Raw genomic sequence first — 22,919 nt, 5'->3', positions numbered from 1 at the left:
GGGAGGAGCTTCTTTTTATGGGGCCATAGCCTTGTCTAATTGAAAAAAAAAACTTTTTTACACAATCTTGCGGTCTCATTACAAAGCGTTTTTTTTGTGGGACAAAAGTGAATTGTGCAACAAGCAACCTGCCCTTTGGAAACAAAGCACTCTTGATATTTGGCGAAGTTGCGCACGTCCACACAAACTCCACCCACGCTGAGAGAGACAAGCGTGTGTGAGAGGGAGCGAGCTAGCATCTATTCTCTAAATAACCTGTTGATCCAGTCAAGCTCTGTCAGGCGCTCGCTCGCGGGGCTCTCTCGCTCACTCTTCCTCTTTGGCTTCACGTAAGTCGCCCGCCCCCGCGCGCCCCGACTTCCTCGCGTCTCGCTCCCTAACATCTCGCTTCTCATGCCAGACTTCAGAGGTGTCATTTCTCAAACTTTCCACTATTCTCTTGCTCTTAGTAATCACGCATGGCTAATTGGGAGACCATCTGACATCTTCTCTCGTGCGTGCTCGTCCACGTCTGGCTCCTCTGCTTTCGCGCTTCTTGCACTTTCTGACATCTTTCAGTCACACTGATGCTTTGGGACATGATCTCGGTTGTTCTGACTTTTCTTTTACACACGTCACTCACTAATCAGTCCTCTGCCTGTTTTGCGCAAGAATGCCTCGCTGTCGAGTACAATGGTTGGGTTGGGGGGCAATGGTCGGCGTGCGACAAAGTGCGCTGATAAAGTAGTTAATAATAAATAAGTGATAATTATATTGAGCACATGCCACGAGGCTGATAAGCCACAACACGCCTATGTCGTGCCGCTGCTCCCGATTGTGCGCTCCGACACTTTATGATGTTAAAAGGTGATGAGCGTTTATCAGTAGCGGATCAGCACGCTTTCTCTGGCTTTGTGTCGGAGCGTGACAAGCTCACTCATCGGCTGTCCTCCCGAGACAAAACGCGATCCAAAAGCATTCTCAGGAAGGCTGCGACTAACTTTTTGATTCTTTGCTTTGAGGTGATGAAAAGGGTGGTTGATAGAAAAATCCTCCCGGATCAAAACCTGGATTGTCCTCAAAGAGCAAGCAGCACATGCTCTGTCATGTTTTCAGCATCAGCTTTGTAATTACGCCTTTCTTCTCCTTCTCCTTGTGTGTGCGCTTGTGGGCTGCCAAACCACACAGATCCAAAGAATAAACTGCAGAGCATGGAGTAAAAAAGCTTGCGGGAGTTTTCTGGTCCCAAACCATGTTAGCGTTCATTTACATCTGGGCCTGCTTCCTGCCGTGGCTCAGCATGGCCGCAACAGACAAGACGCCAGGTGAGACACAAAACTCCTCTTTGTCCCACAGCAAAGCGGCCAACTCCGAGCCCCCGAGGGGCTTCGCTTTTAGACTGACCCCATTGGATCGCGTATCTGGCGAGAACCCGGCCAAGGCAAACGGACTGGGCCCCGATTGATAAAAAGCTTTTGTCTTGTTCGTGATCCATTTTTGTAATATTCCATCACTTCAAACTTCATGATGATAATATTCACAGCAAATGTAAAGTGTTTCAATATATGGAATTTACAGTGCTTTGACACCTACCAAAGACGGGAAAGCAGTAACAAGCGCAAAGATAACAAGAAGCCTCACGTGGTTGCTGCTGTTAGCCCCGGCTCACGGCCAGCCACTCACAGGAAGACATCGCAGGCCACCTCAGCTTCTTGAAGACTCAAACCTCAAATACAAAAATATTTACATCGCTTTTCGCTCCATGATAGATGTATAGATCTTTAAATATGTCTTTTAAAAAGTGTCATTTGAGTTAAGTTTTGGATTAGGATGGAAAATCGTCTCCTCTGAACCTCAAATGTCCGTCGACACTTGCTCAACTTTGTTCTTAAAGTTGATAGATGTATAGATCTTTAAATATGTCTTTAAAAAGTGTCATTTGAGTTAAGTTTTGGATTATGATGGAAAATCGTCTCCTCTGAACCTCAAATGTCCGTTGACACTTGCCCAACTTTGTTCTTAAAGATCAGGTGAGCATATATGGGAGTTTTCTTTTTTGGGCTGTGTTAATCTGTGCTGTGAGTCAGCCAAGTGACTCACTGCTTTGCTCCCGTCTGCGCCTCAGCCAAAGAATGACGGGAACGTCCGTCCCATCTGCGAGTGAGCCGGCCGGCTGGCGAGGGAGCGGGCAGAAGCCCGAGGAACGTCAGGGACTCGTTTTAGAACAAAACCCACGCTCTCGATCCCCGTTTGCACACCTACGACACCGCCGCTCGGCAAAGTACGAAGATGTGCCGCGCTTCCTCTTTTGACTCGGTGAACAACCCACGTCACCGCCCGGCTGAGATGTCACAAAGATCCAAAGAGGAAGTGACACTTCAATACGTCAGCAAGGCGTCACATTCATGCAACACATGCCTTGACTTAAGAGTGCCCCAACTTCAGAGTTTTTTTCCAAATTGGTCCATTTCTGGTGCACCTGCTTTAAATTTTGACTTTTGGCATCCAAGTTCACAACGGCCACCCATTCTGGTTGCAGATGAAAGCGTGACATGTTTCGTGTCAGAGGAGTGCCACCTCCCCTGTATGTTCCCCCCCGCCTCCAACCAGAGCGTGCGCTGGTTCCGGCAGGACGCGGTGATGCTCACCTTCGGCGAAACCCCCAGTGAGGACCAGCCACTCGCCGGGCGGGCCGCCGTGTCCCCGCCCATGATTGCCGGGGGCAATGCTACTCTGGTCCTCAGGGAGGCGGCCCTCAAGGACCGCGGCACGTACCGGTGTCATGTACGCACGTCCCAGGGGGAACACAGCGCCAAGGTGGTCTTGAAGGTGGAAGGTATTTACAACAACTTATTGATTTGGACACTTTGATTGTAAAATGAGAAATTTAAATGAATTGGCGTACACTGTACAGTTTAAACCATTTTTTTGTGGGGGCGGGGGGGTCAAAAGGTCATAAATCATTCGATAGGAACCTTCGTGACAAATCATTTTTTGTTTTTGCTTCCTGATGTTCTTCATCAGATCTTTGACATTGGATTTATTTCAATTAAGCGTTGTAAAATATCGAAGGGTCATAAATCCAAACGTAGGGATCATTGGGGGCCATTTTGTACGTACGGCTATCCAAAGGAATTTGACTTACTTGTACTTTTGTATCACGCAGCGCCCATCCGAGGCCTTTCCCTGGAGCTCTCGCGGCTGAGCGGCTACGAGGAGATGAAGTGCATCGTGCGGGACGTCTTCCCTCCGCCCCGGGTCACCTGGGCCACCGAGCCACCCACCTTCGAGGACCTGCGACCCATGACGCGCATGCTGGCCGACAAGCGGGGCCTGTACACGGCTGACAGCAGGCTGAAGGTTCTGGAAGGCCAACCGGACCTCATCTACATTTGTAAAGTCACCACCTCCTACGGGGGCCCCACTTGGACGTCCTCGCTGCGGGAGAGAGGTAAGATTGCAGACCTGGCGCCGATCTACTGTATATCCTGTACCCAACTATGCCGTCCCCCCCCGACAGCAATAACAGGAAGCGAGGGTCGAGATTTGACCATCCCATGCTTCGCCCCGCCGTACCTGAACAGCCTCACTCTCCGCTGGAGCTTCTCCAACGGCGAGGACCCGGTGCACATCCTGAGCTACGACAGCCACTCGGGGCACAGTACCTCGGCGGCGTCTTGGGAGCGCCACTTGGAGCTGGACGGCTTCAGGGTCCCGTTCGGGGACGGCTCGCTGCGCCTGATGGACCCTGAACACGTCCGCCACGAGGGCACCTACAGCTGCGTCTTCTCCATGCCGTACAACACGCACACGGAGCGCTCCGATGTCGCCATCAACTCGCCCACTGGTGAACCAACGCTAACATCAACATTATGTCCGGTCTGACTGAACTCATGTGTGTGTGTGTGTGTGTGTGTGTGCAGCCAATCGGAGCACCTCGCTGCAGACGTCATACTGGTGGATCGTCGGCCTGGTAGCGGCGTTGACAGTCCTGGTACTGGCAGCCATGTTGGTTTACCTGAAGATGCGAGGTGAGGTCACGGCAACCCTCGAGCATGTGCTGTGTGTGATGCTCACAATGCATGTGTGTCTTAGGAAAAGCAGCAAAATCTTCATCACGTGACCCTGAGGAGGAGACCGAGCTGAACTCGGTCAAAGGTATGAGTCGAGGATAGAAATACTCATTTATGAGCACTAGGTGGCGCCATTGTGTTGTGCTGTTTTCATCATTACTGTAAAATAGGTCTCGTTTTTCAAGCAATCATTTTCCATGAATGACCATCAATTTTAAATGAATACAAAAAAATCTAGATGAAACAAGGAAGCATTTCAGATGTTTGATAGAGTTCCCCCTAGTAATTCAAATGAGCGCAATATAGTATTCCAATTAAACATTATTTATTAAAGTCAAATTGATATCAATTCGAAAAATACAAATAAATGTACTTGCCATTGAGTACAAAATCATTTTGATCCATTTTATATGACTTTCAATTCTAGTTCTAGGAGGACTAAATTTAGTTACATCAAATAACATTGAATTTACATTATTCCTTGGATTTTCTTTCAGGCGTGGAGGGTGAAAGTGAGAAGAGCAAACAATTTCCTGCCAGAGGCAACAACCAAAAGACTGGACCCTTGTGACCCCTGACCCCACCCCTCCACACACAGAACTATGTTTCTATTGTAAAGACATTTTGTATGAAGTGATGTTTACTAAAGTTGCTGATCTTGGACCGAACACGCACGAGAACTTTTACAGCTGAACTCCCCTAGACGTTCTGCAAACCTTTGAATGCACTGGACAATATTTCCGACCAGCTGGCTGAAGGCCAAACTCACAACTGGTGTTTGGTGGATCTTCCAGTTTCGCCCGCAACATGCCGATGACATGGTGAATTTTCGAACCGGGAAGTGGCCATTTCTTTGGAATGTCATCAGCAGGTAGACTAACGTTCTTGGGAAATTTGGGTCAAAAACAGACCTTGTCAATTTAGGCGTTGAGCTCCCGAGAGAGAAGAGAGTGCGAGAGAGAGAGAGAGAGAGAGAGAGAGAGAGAGAGAGAGAGAGAGAGAGAGAGAAAGAGAAAACACAATCCATATGTGGAATGTAGCCCGACTAGAATGTTTTGCCGACGTCCCGCCTGCAAATTCCCAAAGCGTGATTTCGTTCAGAGCGTCAACATGAACATTCAACAGATTCTTCAACTCTTGCCCACCGACGTCACAACCCCCCAGTGAGGGAACCGCATGTCAACATCTGCCGATATTACCACGAAATTGAGGGGAAAGGTGGGCGAGGATGTCTCCAGAACTAAACCCTGTTGCGCAACTCTGTGTGGGTGTGGGGGCGGGTTTGTGCGTTTGGTGCGTTCTGAGTTTTGTGCATCTCTCTGATTTTCTCCGCTCAGTCAGTCGGCAATGCTCCTATAAAATTCAAAGTACGCGTGAGGTATTCATGTCATGTGATTGGGGGTGTGGCGCATGACTCTTGTATTTTTGGATCTGACCTCACCCAGCCACTGGGAATGCTGGTGGAGCAGTTCACCAGTTCGATAATGAAGAGCGGCGGAACTACTGCGATGGGCTTTTTGGTGGCCACTGTCCTATGGCGTCTGGTCATTGGAGGTAAGCTGGAACGAGACAAATATACTTTTTTTTAATGATGAACGAATATCTCGTATTTTAAGCCACACCAGAAAAAAAGTTCAATATGGCGTAATAATGTCTCACTCGTGTACCTGTCATAGGGAAACTGATGACATTCGTCATGAAACTTAGCTGTTTTTTCCACTAATTCAATGTAGCATATTTTATAGTTTGACTTTTGACCTGTTGTTTCATTCGACCAAGATAAGCTTCTCATTATCGAGCTGGCCTCGAAGCTATTTTCATTTTCATTCTTACTGAATTTGATTTGCTTTGAAAGTGAATAAAACCTGGAATCTGGAAATCTTTTTTACTCTCATTGTGCCAAGTAAACAAAACAAGTAATACATATTTACTACATACTTTTGCTTTTAAATTGAGTACACAAGTACTTTTACCTGAGTAATGCATATTTAATACATACTTTTGCTTTTAAATTGAGTACACAAGTACTTTTACCTGAGGTCACTTCTCTGACACCCCAAATATCTAATTCTTAGTAAGTGCCTTTCTTTTTCCCTACCATTGCTGTACTATGGTCTCATTTGTAAATGAATGTCAATCATCTTCCAAGGATTTTTTTTCTTACGGCCCTGAGAATGCTCGATCTTGGAAGCTACGCAGGGTTGGGCCAGGATTAGCCTTGGATGTTAGACCTCCTGGGAATACCCAGTGCTGTAAACTTGACTTGACAAAGATTTACGTTTATCCACTTGTAAATATGACACAATTGTTACCAACAACAAACGTCTCTCGATGGTGTCACATTGCATTGCTGACCTGATTGGGCGGACGTTTTGCAGGCAACCGTGAAGTCTGGTGTCGTTGGAAGACGCCTTGCCTTTTGGAGGCCAGCTTTACCATCGGAGATGATGTGGCCATCCACTGGAGGCGGGAGACTAAATATATTCATTCCTACTACAACGGGAAAGACCAGCTGCAGACGCAGGACCAGGACTTCAAGGGCCGAACAATGCTGTTCAAGGAGAACATCCCCAAAGGGAATGCTTCTCTGCTGCTCACAGACGTGCTGGTCGCAGATGAAGGCACCTACAAATGCTATGTGGGAACACTGACAAAAGCCTCGGAGGTCTTCATCGAGCTTCATGTGTTAGGTGAGTCCACAAGCCACCTGAAGTACAAATGAGGTCGTTCCATGAATGGAATGGAAGCGAGTGGACGTTATCCTATCATGGCGTCACTTTTGCAGCTGCGGTCACCACGATCCGCTTTCACCCCGACGACAATGAGGATCAGCTGATCTGCAGCTCGGACGGAATCTTCCCCCGACCTGAACTGCGCTGGTCCACAGAGCCGGCGTTGCCTCGCGCCCTCCTTAACAGAAGCTCCGTCCAGCGAGAACCGCAGACGCAACTTTACGACATCAACGGCTCGCTGGCGCTGGCGGGCGACGCCGACCCCGACCTGGAATACATCTGTGTCGTCAACACCACCAACAGCAGCCGCAGAATCACGTGGCGGAAAACGAGTGAGACGCTCAACCCGGTGGGAGGGGCATTTCAATTGCCCAGCGCAAATTCTGACAAACTCCAAATGCCTCTTTCCAGCTCGGAACGTTTCCGTGGCAGAAACCAGCATGGAGTGTGCGCCCGTCACTCACCAGAGCAGCCTGGTGTGGACGTTCAACCGCAGCCACGCCATCGCCAGTAGGCTCGCCGGAGACAAACTCCATATCGTCGACGACTGGACCGAGCAGGTGAAGGGCGTGTCAGAGGAGGGCGCCCTCAACCTGCACCGCCTGAGCGCTAGCAAGAGCGGCACGTACACGTGCACGCTCAGCAACGCCACGCAGACGCGCGTTCGAGACATCCTGCTGACCGTGACGGGGACGGAGGACGGTGAGCTCCTGCCCCGATACTTGCAGCACCCGTGGTTTCTCTGAGCTTCTGAAAACAAAACCTGCATGAACTTCACATTTTGCTTTGAGGTCAATTTTGTTGCCATCTCACCCGTTCAACTCGCCCACTGGTGAACGAACGCAAGGCGGCGCTAACGTCAACATTATGTCCGGTCTGACTGAACTCGTGTGTGTGTGTGCCTTTGTGCAGCCAATCGGAGCACCTCGCTGCAGACGTCATACTGGTGGATCGTCGGCCTGGTAGCGGCGTTGACAGTCCTGGTACTGGCAGCCATGTTGGTTTACCTGAAGATGCGAGGTGAGGTCACGGCAACCCTCGAGCATGTCTATGTGTGATGCTCACAATGCATGTGTGTCTTAGGAAAAGCAGCAAAATCTTCATCACGTGACGCTGAGGAGGAGACCGAGCTGAACTCGGTCAAAGGTATGAGTCGAGGATAGAAATACTCATTTATGAGCACTAGGTGGCGCCATTGTGTTGTGCTGTTTTCATCATTACTGTAAAATAGGTCTCGTTTTTCAAGCAATCATTTGCCATGAATGACCATCAAATTTAAATGAATACAAAAAAATCTAGATGAAACAAGGAAGCATTTCAGATGTTTGATAGAGTTCCCCCTAGTAATTCAAATGAGCGCAGTATAGTATTCCAATTAAACATTATTTATTAAAGTCAAATTGATATCAATTCGAAAAATACAAAAAAATGTACTTGCTATTGAGTACAAAATCATTTTGATCCATTTTATATGACTTTCAATTCTAGTTCTATGAGGACTAAATTTAGTTGCATCAAATAACATTGAATTTACATTATTCCTTGGATTTTCTTTCAGGCGTGGAGGGTGAAAGTGAGAAGAGCAAACAATTTCCCGCCAGAGGCAACAACCAAGAGACTGGACCCTTGTGACCCCTGACCCCACCCCTCCACACACAGAACTATGTTTCTATTGACACCCTGCATGAACTTCACATTTTGCTTTGAGGTCAATTTTGTTGCCATCTCACCCGTTCTGTTACAATGCGCCCCAACGCAGCTGGCATCACGCTCGGCGTGCTCGGAGCGATCGGATCCATGGCTGTAGTGGGCGCCATTTACTACTTCACCCGGCACAAGACCAAAGCGTGGTGCTGCACTCGTGATGGTGCTCCTGTGACATCGCCGCAGAATGGAGTCCTATAACGTGACATTTGCAGGATAACAGCCATGAAAACCTGCACGTTCCCAAAGTTTTCGGAATATTTGACCGTCTGTCCTCATGATGAAGATGGCAAGAGTAGATCAATGAAGAACAAGTGAAAGAACCTTCTCAGAGAGTACAGGCGAGTCATCCGACGGAACCTTTGGCCCTAGAAGGGGAAAAAGAACAAACGAGGAGGACGAGACTTTTGACGACAAGCCAGCTACATCCTCATCTTGGACTGGTTGCCAAACAGGTACTCGCACATATAAGCGGTTTCTGCTCACGCGCGAGCTGGAAACAAGCCCCAATGACTTTTGGAGGTGAGCTGGAGCTGTGTTTCCCAACCACTCTGCATGTGTGGCTAATTAGAACTGAAGTGCATTTGCAGACTGATGGACATAAGAGGCATGCAGTTACACCGGAGAATCTGGATTCTTATTATCGCAATATTTATAGAGCTAGTCTAAAACATAACAAAGTCATGTTGATTCTTTTGGATTTGAATCACAATCACTTTATTCCTTACACTGTCTAAAACTTTTTTTTTTTTTTTAAACTCACATTTATATAAAAAAAAAAATACAATTAAAAAAACAGGATGTTTTCTTATTCAATGATCCCACTCTCCATTTATATGCATATATAGGAATAGGACTTTAATGTCTTTCATTGTATTTATTTTTATAATTGAAACTGGGGTAATACTTGACAAATTTTTGTTGGTGGTGTGCCTCAAGCTTTTCGCCAATGAAAAAGTATGCAGTGGATAAAAAAAAATGTTGGGAAACACTCAGCTGGAGCAGGGTCCTGACTGGTACGAAGTCTGTTACACATCAGATAAAATGACCAATCATTTCTTGCCTTCAAAGAAAGCATGGACTGTATGTCAGTAATCATTTACTGGACTGCAATTAAATGATTTCAAGATGATGGGAAGATTTCTCAAAGATGGCCTTGTTTGGCAGCCTGCTGACAGGTAATATTACAGTTACATTTGTAAAAATTCGGATTATTGTATCGAAATAATCAAACTGAAGCACTCAAAACTCTCCAATAAAAAAATTGCAGGGGGGGGGGGGGTAAAGAGATATTAAATGTGAAGCATATTTGGAAGCAAAGAATAGTCATGACGCCAGTTGTCTTAGTGCAACCAATATTAAAGTTGAATAGCTAACATTTAAGTCAACAAATAAACAAATTGAGATCAAATAGTTGAGGGCGTGAATTTGCTTCCACAGAACAACAATGCGCAAAGTTCGCTCGTCGCTTTTTCCTCTTATCTTTAAGACCAAGGAGGAGTCCGGTTGGGAGCTAAATGGAAACGAAAAAAAGAATAGACAAATTGTGTTGAATCGCTTTTTTATTGCGCGGTAAAAGATTTCATCCAGTCACAAGTCTCATGAGTATTTCTGTACATATGTCAACACATCCATCAAAACCAAACAGGAGAAGAAAAAAAAACCCACATTGGGCATCTACAAAAGGTGAAGAAGCACTACAACATCACATCATGTCTTCAAAGTTTTAACGGGAGTGCGGCTGACTTCAGTCTAAGATGTTTCCTTTTCCTGTACCACACATAAACCTGTGCGCTCTATGTACTAGGACACTTTATGTCCTCGACAGGAAGACGTGTAGAAATAATGGCCGCCTAGTTCTTATTCCCCATACAGGTAAAAAGAATCTATGCGGTTGCCCTCGTGGTTCCTACAAGCATGTGTGGAATCAGTAGTTAGACTTGTTGTCCCACTCACAGGCCAAATTTGTCTTGGTAGTGATGAGTGTACCTGGCGCTAGCTGTACGCAGATGCTCAATTTCCTGTCTGAGTCGTGTAATTTCTTGAGCTTCGTAAAAATATGCCGGCAGCGTACAAAGAAATAGAAGACTTGCAGGCGGCAAGTGAACGGCGGAGATGTTCTGCAGCCAGTGAGTGGACTCGTCGACTCGAATGCTTTTTATTCCTTGCGGCGTTCGGCAGGTGACTGTGCCGCAGCCGTTCCCAACCCGGTACGAGTGAGGCGTATGGCTCGATTTTACGCGCTTTGATTCTACGCCTAACCTGATTTCATCATGGATCCCAATTTTTTTCCCTTGCATTTAAAATGGGCAATATTGCCGAAATTGCAATGTAACAAGACGGGAGGCAGTTTCTACTTTTGATTACGCAACGGCGTGTTAATTTTCCAATCATTTATTTAAAAAGTCATTCCCAAATTCTAGGCCCAAAGTCCGTGTAAAATCGAGGCTTAGCTGTAGTTGGCCCTCGTGGTATTTCTAATGCGGCACGGGGAAAGTTTAATTACAGGGATGAGAAGGGCAAACACGGAAAACGATGTCACGAAAGTAGCGGCAAAATAAGGCGGATGTTGTCGCATCTCTGCTGCCAGTGAGTAAGGTTTACAGCGCCACTCACATCTTAACTAATTTTGTCTTGAGACGTGCCTAAAGATGTCGTCGCAGCGGGCGGGGGAAATGCTCGCGAGTCGGCCGCTCACCCCTATATATATATATATATATATATATATATATATATATATATATATATATATATATAAACATTTTCTCAACCGATTTACACGATTCATGAAAATGATCATTTCGACGGACAAAAACATGGAAATCCGCGCAAACTTCTCATCCCTGTAGTTACGTACGAGGAGTCAGACGGTGTGACGAGTGGTAGAAAGAAGTCAAAGCGCGCACGTGTACATGGACCCTCAAATTGGCTAGCAAGGATACGGAAGGAACGCGTACAACACCATGCAAGAAAGACTCACTGCGGCGGCGCATTGTGCTCCATGTTGTCCACCGTGCGGATGATGACAATCTGCTCCAGGTTCTGCGCCGGCGAGGGCGGCGGCCTCAGCTGCTCCACCAGCGCGTGCAGCGTTTCCGAGTTGATGGTGGACACGGGATCGCTCTCGAAGGTCGTCGCCTCGGGTTGGGAGATGGGAGTGTGGCTGGGCTCCGCCTTCAGATCTTGTAGCGCCTCGGTCAGGGCGGCGGTATCTGACGCGCCGCCGGCCTGAGGCGAGGCCGCTTCCAGCTCGCTCGGCTCGGCTTCGGGGATAGAGCTCAAACTTTTGCCGTCCTTGCTCAGTTTGCTCTGCACAAAGGCGATGGGGTGGCTGGACGCCAGCAGGACGACTGAGGGTGCAAAAAGCAAAAACTTGGTATCAAATTGAAATTGGTTAATGGTGTGTAAAAATAACCAGCGATGTTGGGACGGAACAATAGTATCAGATTGCGAAAAAGTATTCAACTGACCTGTTTGAAATGCATATTGGTCAAGCGCCCACACGCTTTTTTTTTAACAATATAAATAAACTTCAAATAGATGCAAACTGTGTCCACTGCCCAACAAATCAGACACGATGTTGCCATCTAGCGGTAATCGCAGCACATAGCATTTTGGAAAAAAAAAAAAAGCAAGTGGCACTTTTGGTCCAGCATTTTAATTTTTCTATTTTTATTTTATGCTTTCAAAGTGCTTACAAATGTAAATGTGCTTAAAGTACTTGAAGGGGAAATTGCCAGTAAAATGGCGTGTTGGCTCACCTGCGCGGGCCCTCTCTTTGTGTTGTCGCACCTCGTCGGCGTGCGCCTTCTCCTGGTGCTTGATCATGTTCTTGACGCTGGCGAAGCGATTCCCGCACAGCAGGCACTGCACGCCGTTGGTGCCGTCTGAGAGCGCACGTAGAGAAGACAAGCAGCGCGAGTGAGCGGCGTCCGAGCATCATTTGGGCGTGTTGTAAGAAGGATTTGGCTAACCTGGGTGGAGCCGCCGCATGTGTTTCTTCAGTTCGGACGAGGTGACGAAGCTGCTGTCGCACTGCGGCTGGGAGCACTTGTAGGGCGTCTCGCCTGGACGCCAACGGGGAGGCGGGTCAGAACGTGAGGCGGTCAAACGCCTAACGAGGCCGGGTCGCTTCCTTACCCGTGTGCTTGCGCGCGTGTGCGATCAGCGAGGACGAGACGGAGAAGGACATGCCGCACAGGTCGCACTGGTACGGCTTCTCGCCCGTGTGCCGCCGCTTGTGGTAGGTCAGCGTGCTGGACTGGGCGAAGGCCTGGCCGCACACGTCGCATACGTATGGTTTTTCGCCGCTGTGCAGCCTGCAGGGGCGGGGCAACGTGTGAGCGTCAAAATCCTGACAATCGTTTTCGTCTGCTGTTGAGGCATGACGGCCCCCCCCGCACCTGACGTGGATCTTGTAGTTAGACGAGGTGGCAAACTTGAAGCCGCAGCGCTCGCAGGTGTAGGGCTTCTCCTCGCCGTGGTGCATGCGGCGGTGGGCCACCAGCTGACACTTCTGAGCAAAACACTTTTCGCAGTCATTGCAGCTGAAGGGCTTCTCGCCTGCGCCAAACGAGACACGCTTACATTTGAGCACCGTGCAGTGCAAAAAAAGGCCATTGCCATTTGACCTTTTCAAGAAGGTGCCACTCACCCGTGTGCGTGCGCAGGTGAGTTTTCAGCTGCGTAGCCTGTCGGAACGTTTTGGAGCAGAAGATGCAGATGAAGGGCTTGAGACCGGCGTGGATCTGCTCGTGCCGCCGCAAACTGCACAAGTCCTTGAAGGTCCTGTTACACTCGATGCAGGTCCGCGCGGTCTCTTGCGAGGTGTTGGAGGTGTCCTGCTCCCCGTCCTCCGCCCCTTCGTCGCCGCTGTCGTCGTCGTCCTCGCCCTCCGCTTTGCTCCTCCCTCGGCCCCTCCCTCGGCCACGTCCGCGTCCCCGGCCACGTCCGCGCCGGGGCTCTCCGATGCGGGGTCTCTTAGGAAGCGGCTCGTCCAGCGAGGGGCTCCAGTCGGCTGACGTGTCCCCGAAATCCTTCACGCTGGTGTCGGAATCGTCAAGGAAATCTTCTTCGGTCTTGACCAGGCTTAATCCTCCCCTTCCTCTACCTCTGCCCCTGCCGCGGCCCCTGCCTCGGCCACGTCCCCTCCCCCTTGGTGCTGCCAATTTGGTGGTGTTGGCGACAGCATCGCTGGGCTCCACTGGTTCCTGGTTGGCAATTCCTCCTTCCTCTTCCAAGCTGGCGGCTTGGGTTTCCTGATCCTTCTGTCCTTCTCGACCTTGCTGGCCTTCCTCGCCGACCTGGCCTTCCGCACCTCCCTGGCCTTCCTCACCTCCCTGGCCTTCCTCACAACCCTGGCCTTCCTCACAACCCTGGCCTTCCTCACAACCCTGGCCTTCCTCGCCTACCTGGCCTTCCTCGCCTACCTGGCCTTCCTCGCCTACCTGGCCTTCCTCGCCTACCTGGCCTTCCTCGCCTACCGGGCCTTTCTGGGTTTCCTCGCCTTCCTGGCCTGCTTGGCCCTCATCCAAACACACACCTGACACAGAGACGATCGACAGAGGGGCCGGGGAGCGAGTACTGCCCGGCGAGCCAGGACTGAGCGAAGACAGGCCCGCCTCTTTGTCCAGCTCGGACTGGGACGCCTCACTGGCCTCAGATGAATGAGAAATTCCTTCCAGATACTTTGTGGCGTCGGACATGCCCAGGAAGATGGCGGCTCGGCGGACAGCGGCTTGTCTGGTGCTGAAAGTAACACGTATTGATTCATTTGATAATCGATTAGTGGTTGATTCATTATTTTCAATTGGTACTTTAAAAAAAGTACTTTCTGTGGAAGATGATAGTTTAAATTGGGGGTGACAAATTCAAAGCTTGTGGAAAACGGATGGATGACATGTTGCCAGCCTACCTGCTGAGGTTCATCTGTCCCGTGTAGACAAACTCCAGCAGCTTCTCCAAGGCGTAGCGGCTGACTTTGTCTGGGTCCAAAGTGGTGACGTCCTGGTCCTTCTCAGCTTGGGAGGCAAAGTACTTACTGAACGCAGCCAGGATGTTACGATGTGCACGGAACTCCACGTCTCTGACCATGATGGTGACATCACACAGGAAGTCCATTTCCCGCTGCTGATGCAGGCGCTGCAGGAGCAGCTTGCCATGACTGGCACCGTGAGCCATTGCTACAAGAGAGTCCATGTTAATCATTTCTCATTTAAATGGCATTTCAAATTGTATATTAGCACAAAACAAGCAGGTATAGCTACTGTAAAACATCTTTGAGTGTCCAGAAAAGCGCTATATAGATCTGATGCAATATTAAGACTAAAAATCAAGGTTCCGAGTTAGGGTTTTGAAGTTGGGTTTCAAAGTCAGGGTTCCGGTTAGTGTTTCAAACCAGGCTCGGTGTTGGGATGCTAAATAAGGAGTTGGGATTCAAAGTAGCGTTTCAAATCACAGTTATGGTCGTAAAGTCAGCTGTAAAGCCAAGGTGAAGATCCACCTCATCTCAAAACAGCTTGAAACTAGTTTCAAACGAAGGGCTTCAAAACCAGGTAAGGTAGGTAAGGTTTCAAGCCACAATTTGAGAGAATAGTAAGGTATGAAGCCAGACTTCACTTTCCAAGCCAATTTGAGCATTTAGTTTTTTGGAATGGAGGTATATTCTAACCGACGTTACAAAAGTACCAGGATAAGTTAAGCAATTTATTCGAGGGAGAAGCCGTGTAGTGAAGACTAGCAGTCGGCTAAAATGAAGATTTGGAAAATAAAAGCTCCTTCCCGCTTCCTGAGTAGGCCTTCGCCCGATGCTAATGCTAATAGCCGCGTCGTGGCTCGCCTTAAAAAAGCGCCATCTGCTATTCGAGGCGGCGGGTCCTCTCGTCATCACATAACCTCGCCAACACGCCGGTTCCGAATAGGTTACGACGGCTGCTGGTCCGTTCGGGCTGCCCGAGTGGACAGGCTGAAGCTAAGCGAGCTCACACGGCGGCAAAATGCGTCGATAACGTCGTGCTCTTATTTCGAAGGATTCGCCGATTGCGACGGCGGTGCACGCATAAGTTAGCTCAAATATTAGCAAACGCACAATTCGGAAAAGCGGTGCAAACGTACCATCCGTGGCCAAAATTAGTTAGCTGGGAAACTCTATTTTGGAACTGAGTCCAAGTAAATAAAAGCCGGAAAGTGCTGTACCTTTTAACATCCGTAATCCCGGGCCGTTATCTCGGGATTGTACGAAATCTCGCGAGACTGGCTGCTAAATAAGTCAGTGCTCATCAATTATATTAGAACGAATTATCCCGTAAATCAAAACCTTTTGCCATATTCTTGTTGTAATTTTGTGTTTAAAAATAAAATGAAAAAGTGTTGATAATATGTTATCGTCACCAACTCTTTATTGCACATATTTACAGATAAAAGATATTTACACTCACGTTTTTATTTACAAGTGAGAAGCAAGGCATTGTTGTCTAATTAACACTCCTCTAAAACGATTTGTATTTGCTTAAAGATGGCACAAGATGGCAGCAAAGGGCTACTTTTATCCAAGTCAAACTCCTCAACTCACATCAAATTGTTTCTTCCAAACAGCGCCAAAAGCAATTGTTCAGCGAACAACAGGATTTGCAAAGGGCCCAAATGCACACACAATGAACGCTGTAGTAATCTTTGGTTGATCTAAACTATTTAAAACATGTAGAAGTGCCGCACTCAGGATCATAAGATGATTGGCTGTCCATATGCAGTTGATCAAATTCAGTACATTTAGCAGATACACATGAAACCCACAAAAAAAAAAAAACACAAGGGATTATTAACATCTTCAATACGCTCAGATGAGCAGCAAAAAATTGACAACAAACTTTTCTTTGATGTGTCATGTTTTCACAAATGTTTCTGATAAAGAACAGAATTACTCTTCATTTCTTATGGCGTCAATCATCTGTGAACCATCAACAAATGTGGGGGGGGGGAAATTGCTTGCTTATTTACACAGACCCCTGAAAACAAGCCATTTTTGAGATGTTGCAGATTTTGTTCCCCACTAGAAAGAATCCCGTTGAACAAATGAACAATCTGCTGCTTTGTCACAAGCGGCCAAATAAAAATGACAGTCAGACATCACATGCTCACTTATTTAGTCTACAAAGGGGAGGCGCATGTTTGTTAGCAGCAAGTAGTCACTTTTAGATCTTGGACTTTTTACGCAATGGAAATTTTAAGAAAATGCTCCTCGTGTCCATCGCCGTCTCATCTCTGTGCCGTCACTTGACGCCGCTCCCGCGTTTGTCCCTCGCTTGGAACGTCTTTGGGTTTAATGTCCACCAAGTTCTGATGGACGCCTAGTATTTGCAACAGCGGTCCTTTGTGGCCTAGCTGATAAGGAAGGCCCCAAAAAAGCTGCTCTTCTCGTCCATGTCCACGGCGGAGGCGTTGGTCACTGTGACAAAGAGGCGGTCGCCCGGGTTGAGAGAAAAAAGCCCACCCTGGTGAGCCGAGTGCAGCGAAAATTGGGAGTCCTTGGACCAGCAGGAGGTCCTGCTGGTCTTCATCAGCAAGATGGGCACCGGGTAGGTGCTCACCTGCAAAAAAGAAGACTTGTCAAGTAGATTTGTAGCAACTTCTGTAGGTCAATGGGCATCTTTGCTAATATGCTCACACTAAGAAGATGGCTGCCAACAGAGAAGAGCTGCTTTACTAAAGCACATTCAGAGTTGACATTTAAGCAAGTTTTCCTTCCAACAGATTTTGGAGAATGGGCCCTCTTACCTTCTTGTAGATGTACTGCAGCAGAGGCCTTCCTCTGTCCTCGCCGCCATCGTCCGAGGCGTCCTCGTCCACGAGGCGGCTGTGTCTGAAGTAGGTCTGGGCATAAATGTAGTAGAGGCCGGGCCGCGGCACCACCAGCTCACCGTCCACCAGCTGGACGTCTTGCAGGAAGGCCAGACCCTTCTCACCCTCCCACCACGAAATCTTCTGCCCGTGAACGCGCCGGGCGCCCGCCGTTCCCCCTGGGAAGGAGACTGAACACAAATCAGTTACTGACAAATGCGTCATTATTTTAGTTCAGAAACCACAAAAAAAAAACTGAACCAAATGCTAATTACATTTAAGAATTTCATTTCAGGAGCACAATTGCATGATCAGTTACCATTATTTCCCAAAGCCATTTCGGAGCAAAAAGTCATCAAAAATATCAACAGTATCCATATTTTGGCGGGTTAGGATTGGAATAACCTGACGCCAGCAAAAAGCAAAGTAAAATTGCCAAAACCACCCACAAGAGGGCGGCAAAAGACTTTTATTCTATTCCATGAAATGGAAGCCCTTCCCTTATTTCAACAGTTTTGGCTACTAAGTGCCAGAAAGCAATACTTTTATGTTAGCTAAGCACAAAACAGTAAATAATTTGCGATGAGTGACTAACAGGGGAAATATTTTATCAAACTTAAATATGTTGTTGTTTTTATTAGCAGTATTCTTCACACATTTATGAATTTCTTTGTTTGGAATGTCTGTTCTTCACTAAAAAAGTCACCTATAGGCTGGTTTTGGTAAACCCCAAACAAAAATTCTGAGGAAACAAGTTGGAGTGAGGCCATTTCATTTCAAATGGCATCAAAGATGGACGTCAAAGTGGACGAGCTTCATTCACGTAAAAGTAGTGCTTTAACATCTGTAGGCATTTAGGGCCAAAAGAGCTAGTGGTACAAAAATGGTGGTTAACTGATTATGAATAACCTACAACGCAAGTCAAACGTGAATAATTCAATCACGAGTCAAAAGGATTTGGCTCGCTTGTTTGAAAAGCGCTCGGCCGCGAGTGCGCCGTTTGGCTTCTCTGGCCGTGTCGCACGCGAAGCAGGTTGGACGACAATTTTGCAGGTGGAGGCGGACGTCGCTGCGCATCTCGTTGCTTCTGTGTGAATACGCAAAAGCTGACTGACAATTACTAATTGCCTGTTGACTTTACCATTCAAACGAGTGGCTGCAAATTTAAAATGTCAACACATTAGCCCCGCCCGCAGCACATGTGTTGACATTTTCACTCCTTTGATGCCGTGATTGTTGTCTGCTGCTGTGAAAGCGCAACGTTGCCGTGGCGGGTCCAGCCCGGTCAAATTTTCATTTCTGTCGTGTTCTAAAGTCGACGACGCCTTACCGGGTCCGCCTCTTCCTGCCTCCAGTTTGGGCGCGAAACTTCCGGTGACGTGAGCAGCGACTTTGGGCCGTGGCGACGCGCCGTCCTCTGGCACCAGCGAGGGCAGAACCCGAGAAACTTCATCTGAACAGGAAGCAACCCGACGGGGGGGAGTCAAACAACAACAATGGCCGCTAGACGCCGCCGCTATTGTCGCTACGCGTTCTTGCAAATACCGCGTGTGATATTTGTCAATTGTAATGGAAGACGGCCTCACCTCTGACCGCTGAGGAAATCTGCTTCTGGTAGCGTTGCGACAGCGACTGCGCGGCAACAAAACAAAACACACAAACACATGCTCAACGTTTTGCTCATTAAGAGAAAGCACAACAAAGTGCAACACAAAATAACAGCACGCCGTGCCTTGTAAATCATCTGGAATCGATATTTATGTCATACAAGGATGAAAACATCAAGCATGTCCAACCAAGCTCCCCGGGGGGAAGCTCGGTGCAAAATATTCAAATGATGTCGTTTGAAACTTTCGAAAGCCGAGCATCAGCGCATGCAAACGACAAAAACGCCTTTTCTCTCTGCTCCGTGGGAACGGACGACTGAATGCGGATGAAACGGCTTCGGTTAAGTCAGCCCTAAGGGTGAAAAAAAAAAATGACAAGGCCTCAAGAAGAGACTCATTGTGCATGGCGGTTCAGCACAATGGAATCAGATTGGCCGACTCAGCGATACCAAAGGATTAAGTAGGGACGATGATTTATGTTGACAAAGTGGATCGAGTTGGAGAAATCACATTTTAAAAGCACTCCTCAATTTGTCAGAATTGAAGGCACTTTACGGACAGCCGGTCAATATTGGATCAATAAAAGCAGCGACCCGCTCCTCCATATTAATCCATGCGATTGAGTCCACACCGCAACAAAGACTCCATTTTAACAAAGTCCACGACTAGTCTGGATTCAATTTTTAAATCAAAGTCTTTCACTGTTTTTATGACACATTTAAGTGTTTCGTCAAGTCGATTTTTTTATACAAAAAAAAACAGGAAACAACTCAATTATTTCCAAACATGGATTCAATCCCAAGTTCTAACATAAAAATATCCAGGCGGTTTTGAATCCCTCAACATGTGTTTCCCCTCCTTGAACAAAAACAATCAACAAGAACAATTTTATCACCTTTAGTGCTCGTGGCGTCACGTGTCTGCCAAGTCGCTCGTCTTTTATTGCTTCATTTACGGGACGACAACTTCCTGCTTTGGTGGCGGCACAATCAGCTCTGTGTGTGTGTGTGTGTGTGTGTGTGTGTGTGTGTGTGCGCGCAGGTGCACGCATTCCGGTGGCGCTTAAAGCCGAGGGGATCACCTCAATGACTTCATTGTGTGGGTGACTCTGATTAACATCTTCAAGTTTTTTTTGTTTTTTTTACTGCCATACCGCCAATGCAGTGATTCAGATGCTATATAAAAGATGTTTTTGAAAAAAAAATAAAAAATTAACGAGCTTGCTAACTTTTCCACAAGAATTGTGAAGGATTTATCAGCGGTTGGGCCTCGCTTCAAAGTTTTGGAAAGAGAACATTGCATTCCTAAACTTGCTATGCTAAGATAACAATCTGAGCGGGGATTCAAAAGGATTTGGCATCGTCGGGCTATCGTGAATTACGATTGTGACGATGATGTGCACTTTGTAATTCCGAATTCGCGGGCGTCTTGACAAAGACAATCACGCCGATATTCGACCGGCAATCGGAGCGCTTTGCTTTTTCGTGAGAGTTCGTATTTGACCTTTTTGAAAATGGATTTGCGAGAAGCTTCGTGAGCAAACGAGGCCATGGAAATATTAGAAGCAGCTCTCACTGTGATGCGCTGCAGATGTACCACTTCAATTATAAACATATTAAAAGTAGAATCATCGGGAAAACCAAGTGCGTGTCAAATTAATTGGAAGGTCGCGCTCTCGGAACGTTAACGATATTTACGTGAGTCTGACCTTCTCGATGAGCTGGTGGAGCTGCTGCGTGACCTGCCGGCACGGATCGTCCGGCACGGCCGAGACGCTGTGTAGATCCCAACCTTGCAGGCACGATGCGCTGCTCCTGGAGAACGTCTCCTTCATCTGCACGTACCGAGATGAAGAATACACGAAGGAGAGGTTGAAGGAAGGCATGTCAGGTTGTTTTATGAAAGACTCCAAGTCGGTGTGACAAAGTCACAGATAATCTGACTTTTTGGATCGTGAATCTCGCATCTTCTCTTGGAATAAAAATGAATGTATTACTTGTGTTAGTTCAAAACATAATAAGGACTGCAGCACCATTATTTCAGAATAGGTTGCGAAAGAGTGATTAGCTGAGATTTTTGCTCCCCCCTGAGTATCTATTACTCGGCATTTCTTCACATGACTCACTGATTCAACTTGACTTTCTTGGACTGGATCCAAAAGGCACGCGTGTAAACACACACACACACAGTTATATTTATATATATAAAAAAAAAACTTCCTGATTGTTCGCAGGAGCTCAGAACAACAACTCAAACTACTTTTGAGGCCTTTGCGCTCTAACTAAAGTGATTGTTGTCTTTCTAAAGAACAAAGGTGGAAAAAGTACAAACACCGTATTGGAGTTAAAGTAGCGATAAATTGTGTTTTAAAAATGGTGAAAGTTGAAGTACTCATTTCATCTTTTGTTCTCAAGTAAATGTAAAAGAGTATTTCTTACATGGCGGGTGTCATCATCTGCAGAGGTTGACAAAAACTAATGAAACTATTTTACCAATCTGTTTTTAAATGTAGCGAGGGAAAATAAAAAGGTGGCAAAAAAAGAACAGTACAAAGTACTTGGTTACTTCCAAAATTCTGAAAAAGCAGAAACATGCGGATCTTCGTCTTCTTACTCACTCTCACGCACCTTATTCGCTTACTTACTCTGTTACTAACTAACTAACTAACTAACTAACTAACTAACTAACTAACTAACTAACTAACTAACTAACTAACTAACTAACTAACTAACTAACTAACTAACTAACTAACTAACTTCATCCGAAATTAGCGACTGACTGCCGCATTTGATAAATCAGTCACTCAATCACTAAGAGTTTTACTTTTGTTTTCAATCCCGCGGTTCCAACTCATTTGCTTATTTACCTCTCGCGCTCACTTTCTTGCTTATCAACTCACTAACTCAATTGCATTTATTCACTCACTGACAAATTTACTCGGCGACTCACCTACTTACTTAATCTGTTTATTTACTCATTTACTTTACGCACTCAATTTCTTGAATCGTCTCACTCACTCACTCACTTACGCACCTACCGACTTATCATTTCACAAAGTTAGTCACTTAATTACGTTTGCACAATGACTTATTGAGTCACTCAGAAAACAAGTTACTTTCTCACTCTTTAGATTACTGAAGTCGCTCATTGGTTTCTTGACTTGCTATTTCGTCAGCACACACACACCTACCTCCTCGTCGCTTTTGGAAAGAGTTGCAAAGTGCGACTTACGGCGTTGAGCGAGGTGCTGAAGTGCAGCAGAGTGACTGCAACCAGGACGGTCTGCAGCAGGACGGCCAGTAACAGCACGACTCCGAACTGCGGAGCGGAGCCCGTCATGGCGACAGAGCGCCGCCCGGTACGCGGCCACGGTCCGCCCGACCGACCGACCGACTTCCAGCACGCGAGCACGAACAATGGCCGAGGAGTGACGAAGGGGAGGAGGAGAAAGTAAACGAGAAGGAGGTCACTGGCGGACGGGACGGGACGGACGGGTCGGGACGGGACGGGGGAGGCTCCGCAGCTGCAGCCGAACCTCCTCAAGGAGGAGCGCCGACCGTGGGAGGATCCTGTTGCCTTTGTGCATGACACAAACTATTTGAAAACTTCTTTTTAAATGTATTTCCTTGTACTAAAATTGCAACTCAGGTTCCTTCCAATGTTGATTCTTTTTTCTCTTCATAGGGTCATTTTATGTGAAATGACAATGCGAGGCGACGATGTAACGCAACCGTGAAAGGCAACCGGACGACTCACAATGACGTCACGCCCCCCTATGACGTCGTAATGTAACAACGGAATACTTCAAGGTAACGCAACAGTGTAACGCAACAGTGTAACGCAGCAGTGTAACGCAACAGTGTAACGCAACGCTCCGCAATGTAGCGTAACCGTGTAAAAATAAAACGATGATTGATGATGATTTTTCAGCTTGTTTCTGATCAACGTTGACCTTTCAATCACCTTAATAAATAATAATAAAAACAAAT

At 47.1% G+C, this 22,919-nt stretch overlaps 3 protein-coding genes across 6 annotated transcripts; 1 reads left to right on the top strand and 2 right to left on the bottom strand.

The window, feature by feature from the left end:
• The first annotated feature begins 215 nt into the window (after positions 1-215).
• Positions 216-9,236, top strand: LOC147041457 (uncharacterized). The gene is made up of 16 exons (XM_085939778.1): positions 216-329; positions 1,168-1,304; positions 2,519-2,815; positions 3,146-3,430; positions 3,500-3,826; positions 3,903-4,010; positions 4,075-4,137; positions 4,550-4,619; positions 4,801-4,873; positions 5,390-5,606; positions 6,431-6,742; positions 6,838-7,116; positions 7,196-7,486; positions 7,697-7,804; positions 7,868-7,930; positions 8,343-9,236. The coding sequence occupies exons 2-16, from the start codon at positions 1,232-1,234 to the stop codon at positions 8,414-8,416; spliced, it is 2,640 nt and encodes an 879-aa protein (XP_085795904.1). The 5' UTR covers positions 216-329; positions 1,168-1,231; the 3' UTR covers positions 8,417-9,236.
• An 802-nt stretch (positions 9,237-10,038) lies between these two features.
• Positions 10,039-15,811, bottom strand: mynn (myoneurin). 4 transcript variants are annotated; one of them, XM_085938609.1, is made up of 8 exons: positions 15,683-15,811; positions 14,403-14,670; positions 13,143-14,236; positions 12,892-13,051; positions 12,629-12,807; positions 12,463-12,555; positions 12,250-12,375; positions 10,039-11,838 (listed from the first exon to the last, which is right to left on the bottom strand). In XM_085938609.1, the coding sequence occupies exons 1-8, from the start codon at positions 15,690-15,692 to the stop codon at positions 11,465-11,467; spliced, it is 2,304 nt and encodes a 767-aa protein (XP_085794735.1). In that variant the 5' UTR covers positions 15,693-15,811; the 3' UTR covers positions 10,039-11,464. The 4 variants fall into 4 exon arrangements, with proteins under 4 accessions (XP_085794735.1, XP_085794736.1, XP_085794737.1 ...); XM_085938610.1 differs by having other exon boundaries at positions 15,602-15,726; XM_085938611.1 differs by lacking the exon at positions 15,683-15,811 and adding an exon at positions 15,327-15,519.
• A 56-nt stretch (positions 15,812-15,867) lies between these two features.
• tnfsf10 (TNF superfamily member 10) lies at positions 15,868-22,453 on the bottom strand. Its single transcript, XM_085938614.1, has 6 exons — positions 22,162-22,453; positions 20,639-20,764; positions 18,910-18,955; positions 18,654-18,776; positions 17,261-17,514; positions 15,868-17,073 (listed from the first exon to the last, which is right to left on the bottom strand). The coding sequence occupies exons 1-6, from the start codon at positions 22,267-22,269 to the stop codon at positions 16,864-16,866; spliced, it is 867 nt and encodes a 288-aa protein (XP_085794740.1). The 5' UTR covers positions 22,270-22,453; the 3' UTR covers positions 15,868-16,863.
• Between the last annotated feature and the right edge of the window lie 466 nt (positions 22,454-22,919).

This window comes from Syngnathus leptorhynchus, chromosome 19 (genome assembly GCF_054491065.1).
Source record: "Syngnathus leptorhynchus isolate UIUO chromosome 19, UIUO_Slep, whole genome shotgun sequence".
Classification (NCBI taxonomy): Eukaryota; Metazoa; Chordata; class Actinopteri; order Syngnathiformes; family Syngnathidae; genus Syngnathus; species Syngnathus leptorhynchus.
Note: the sequence above shows the minus strand (reverse complement) of the source record. Positions and strands in the feature narration are given on the sequence as shown.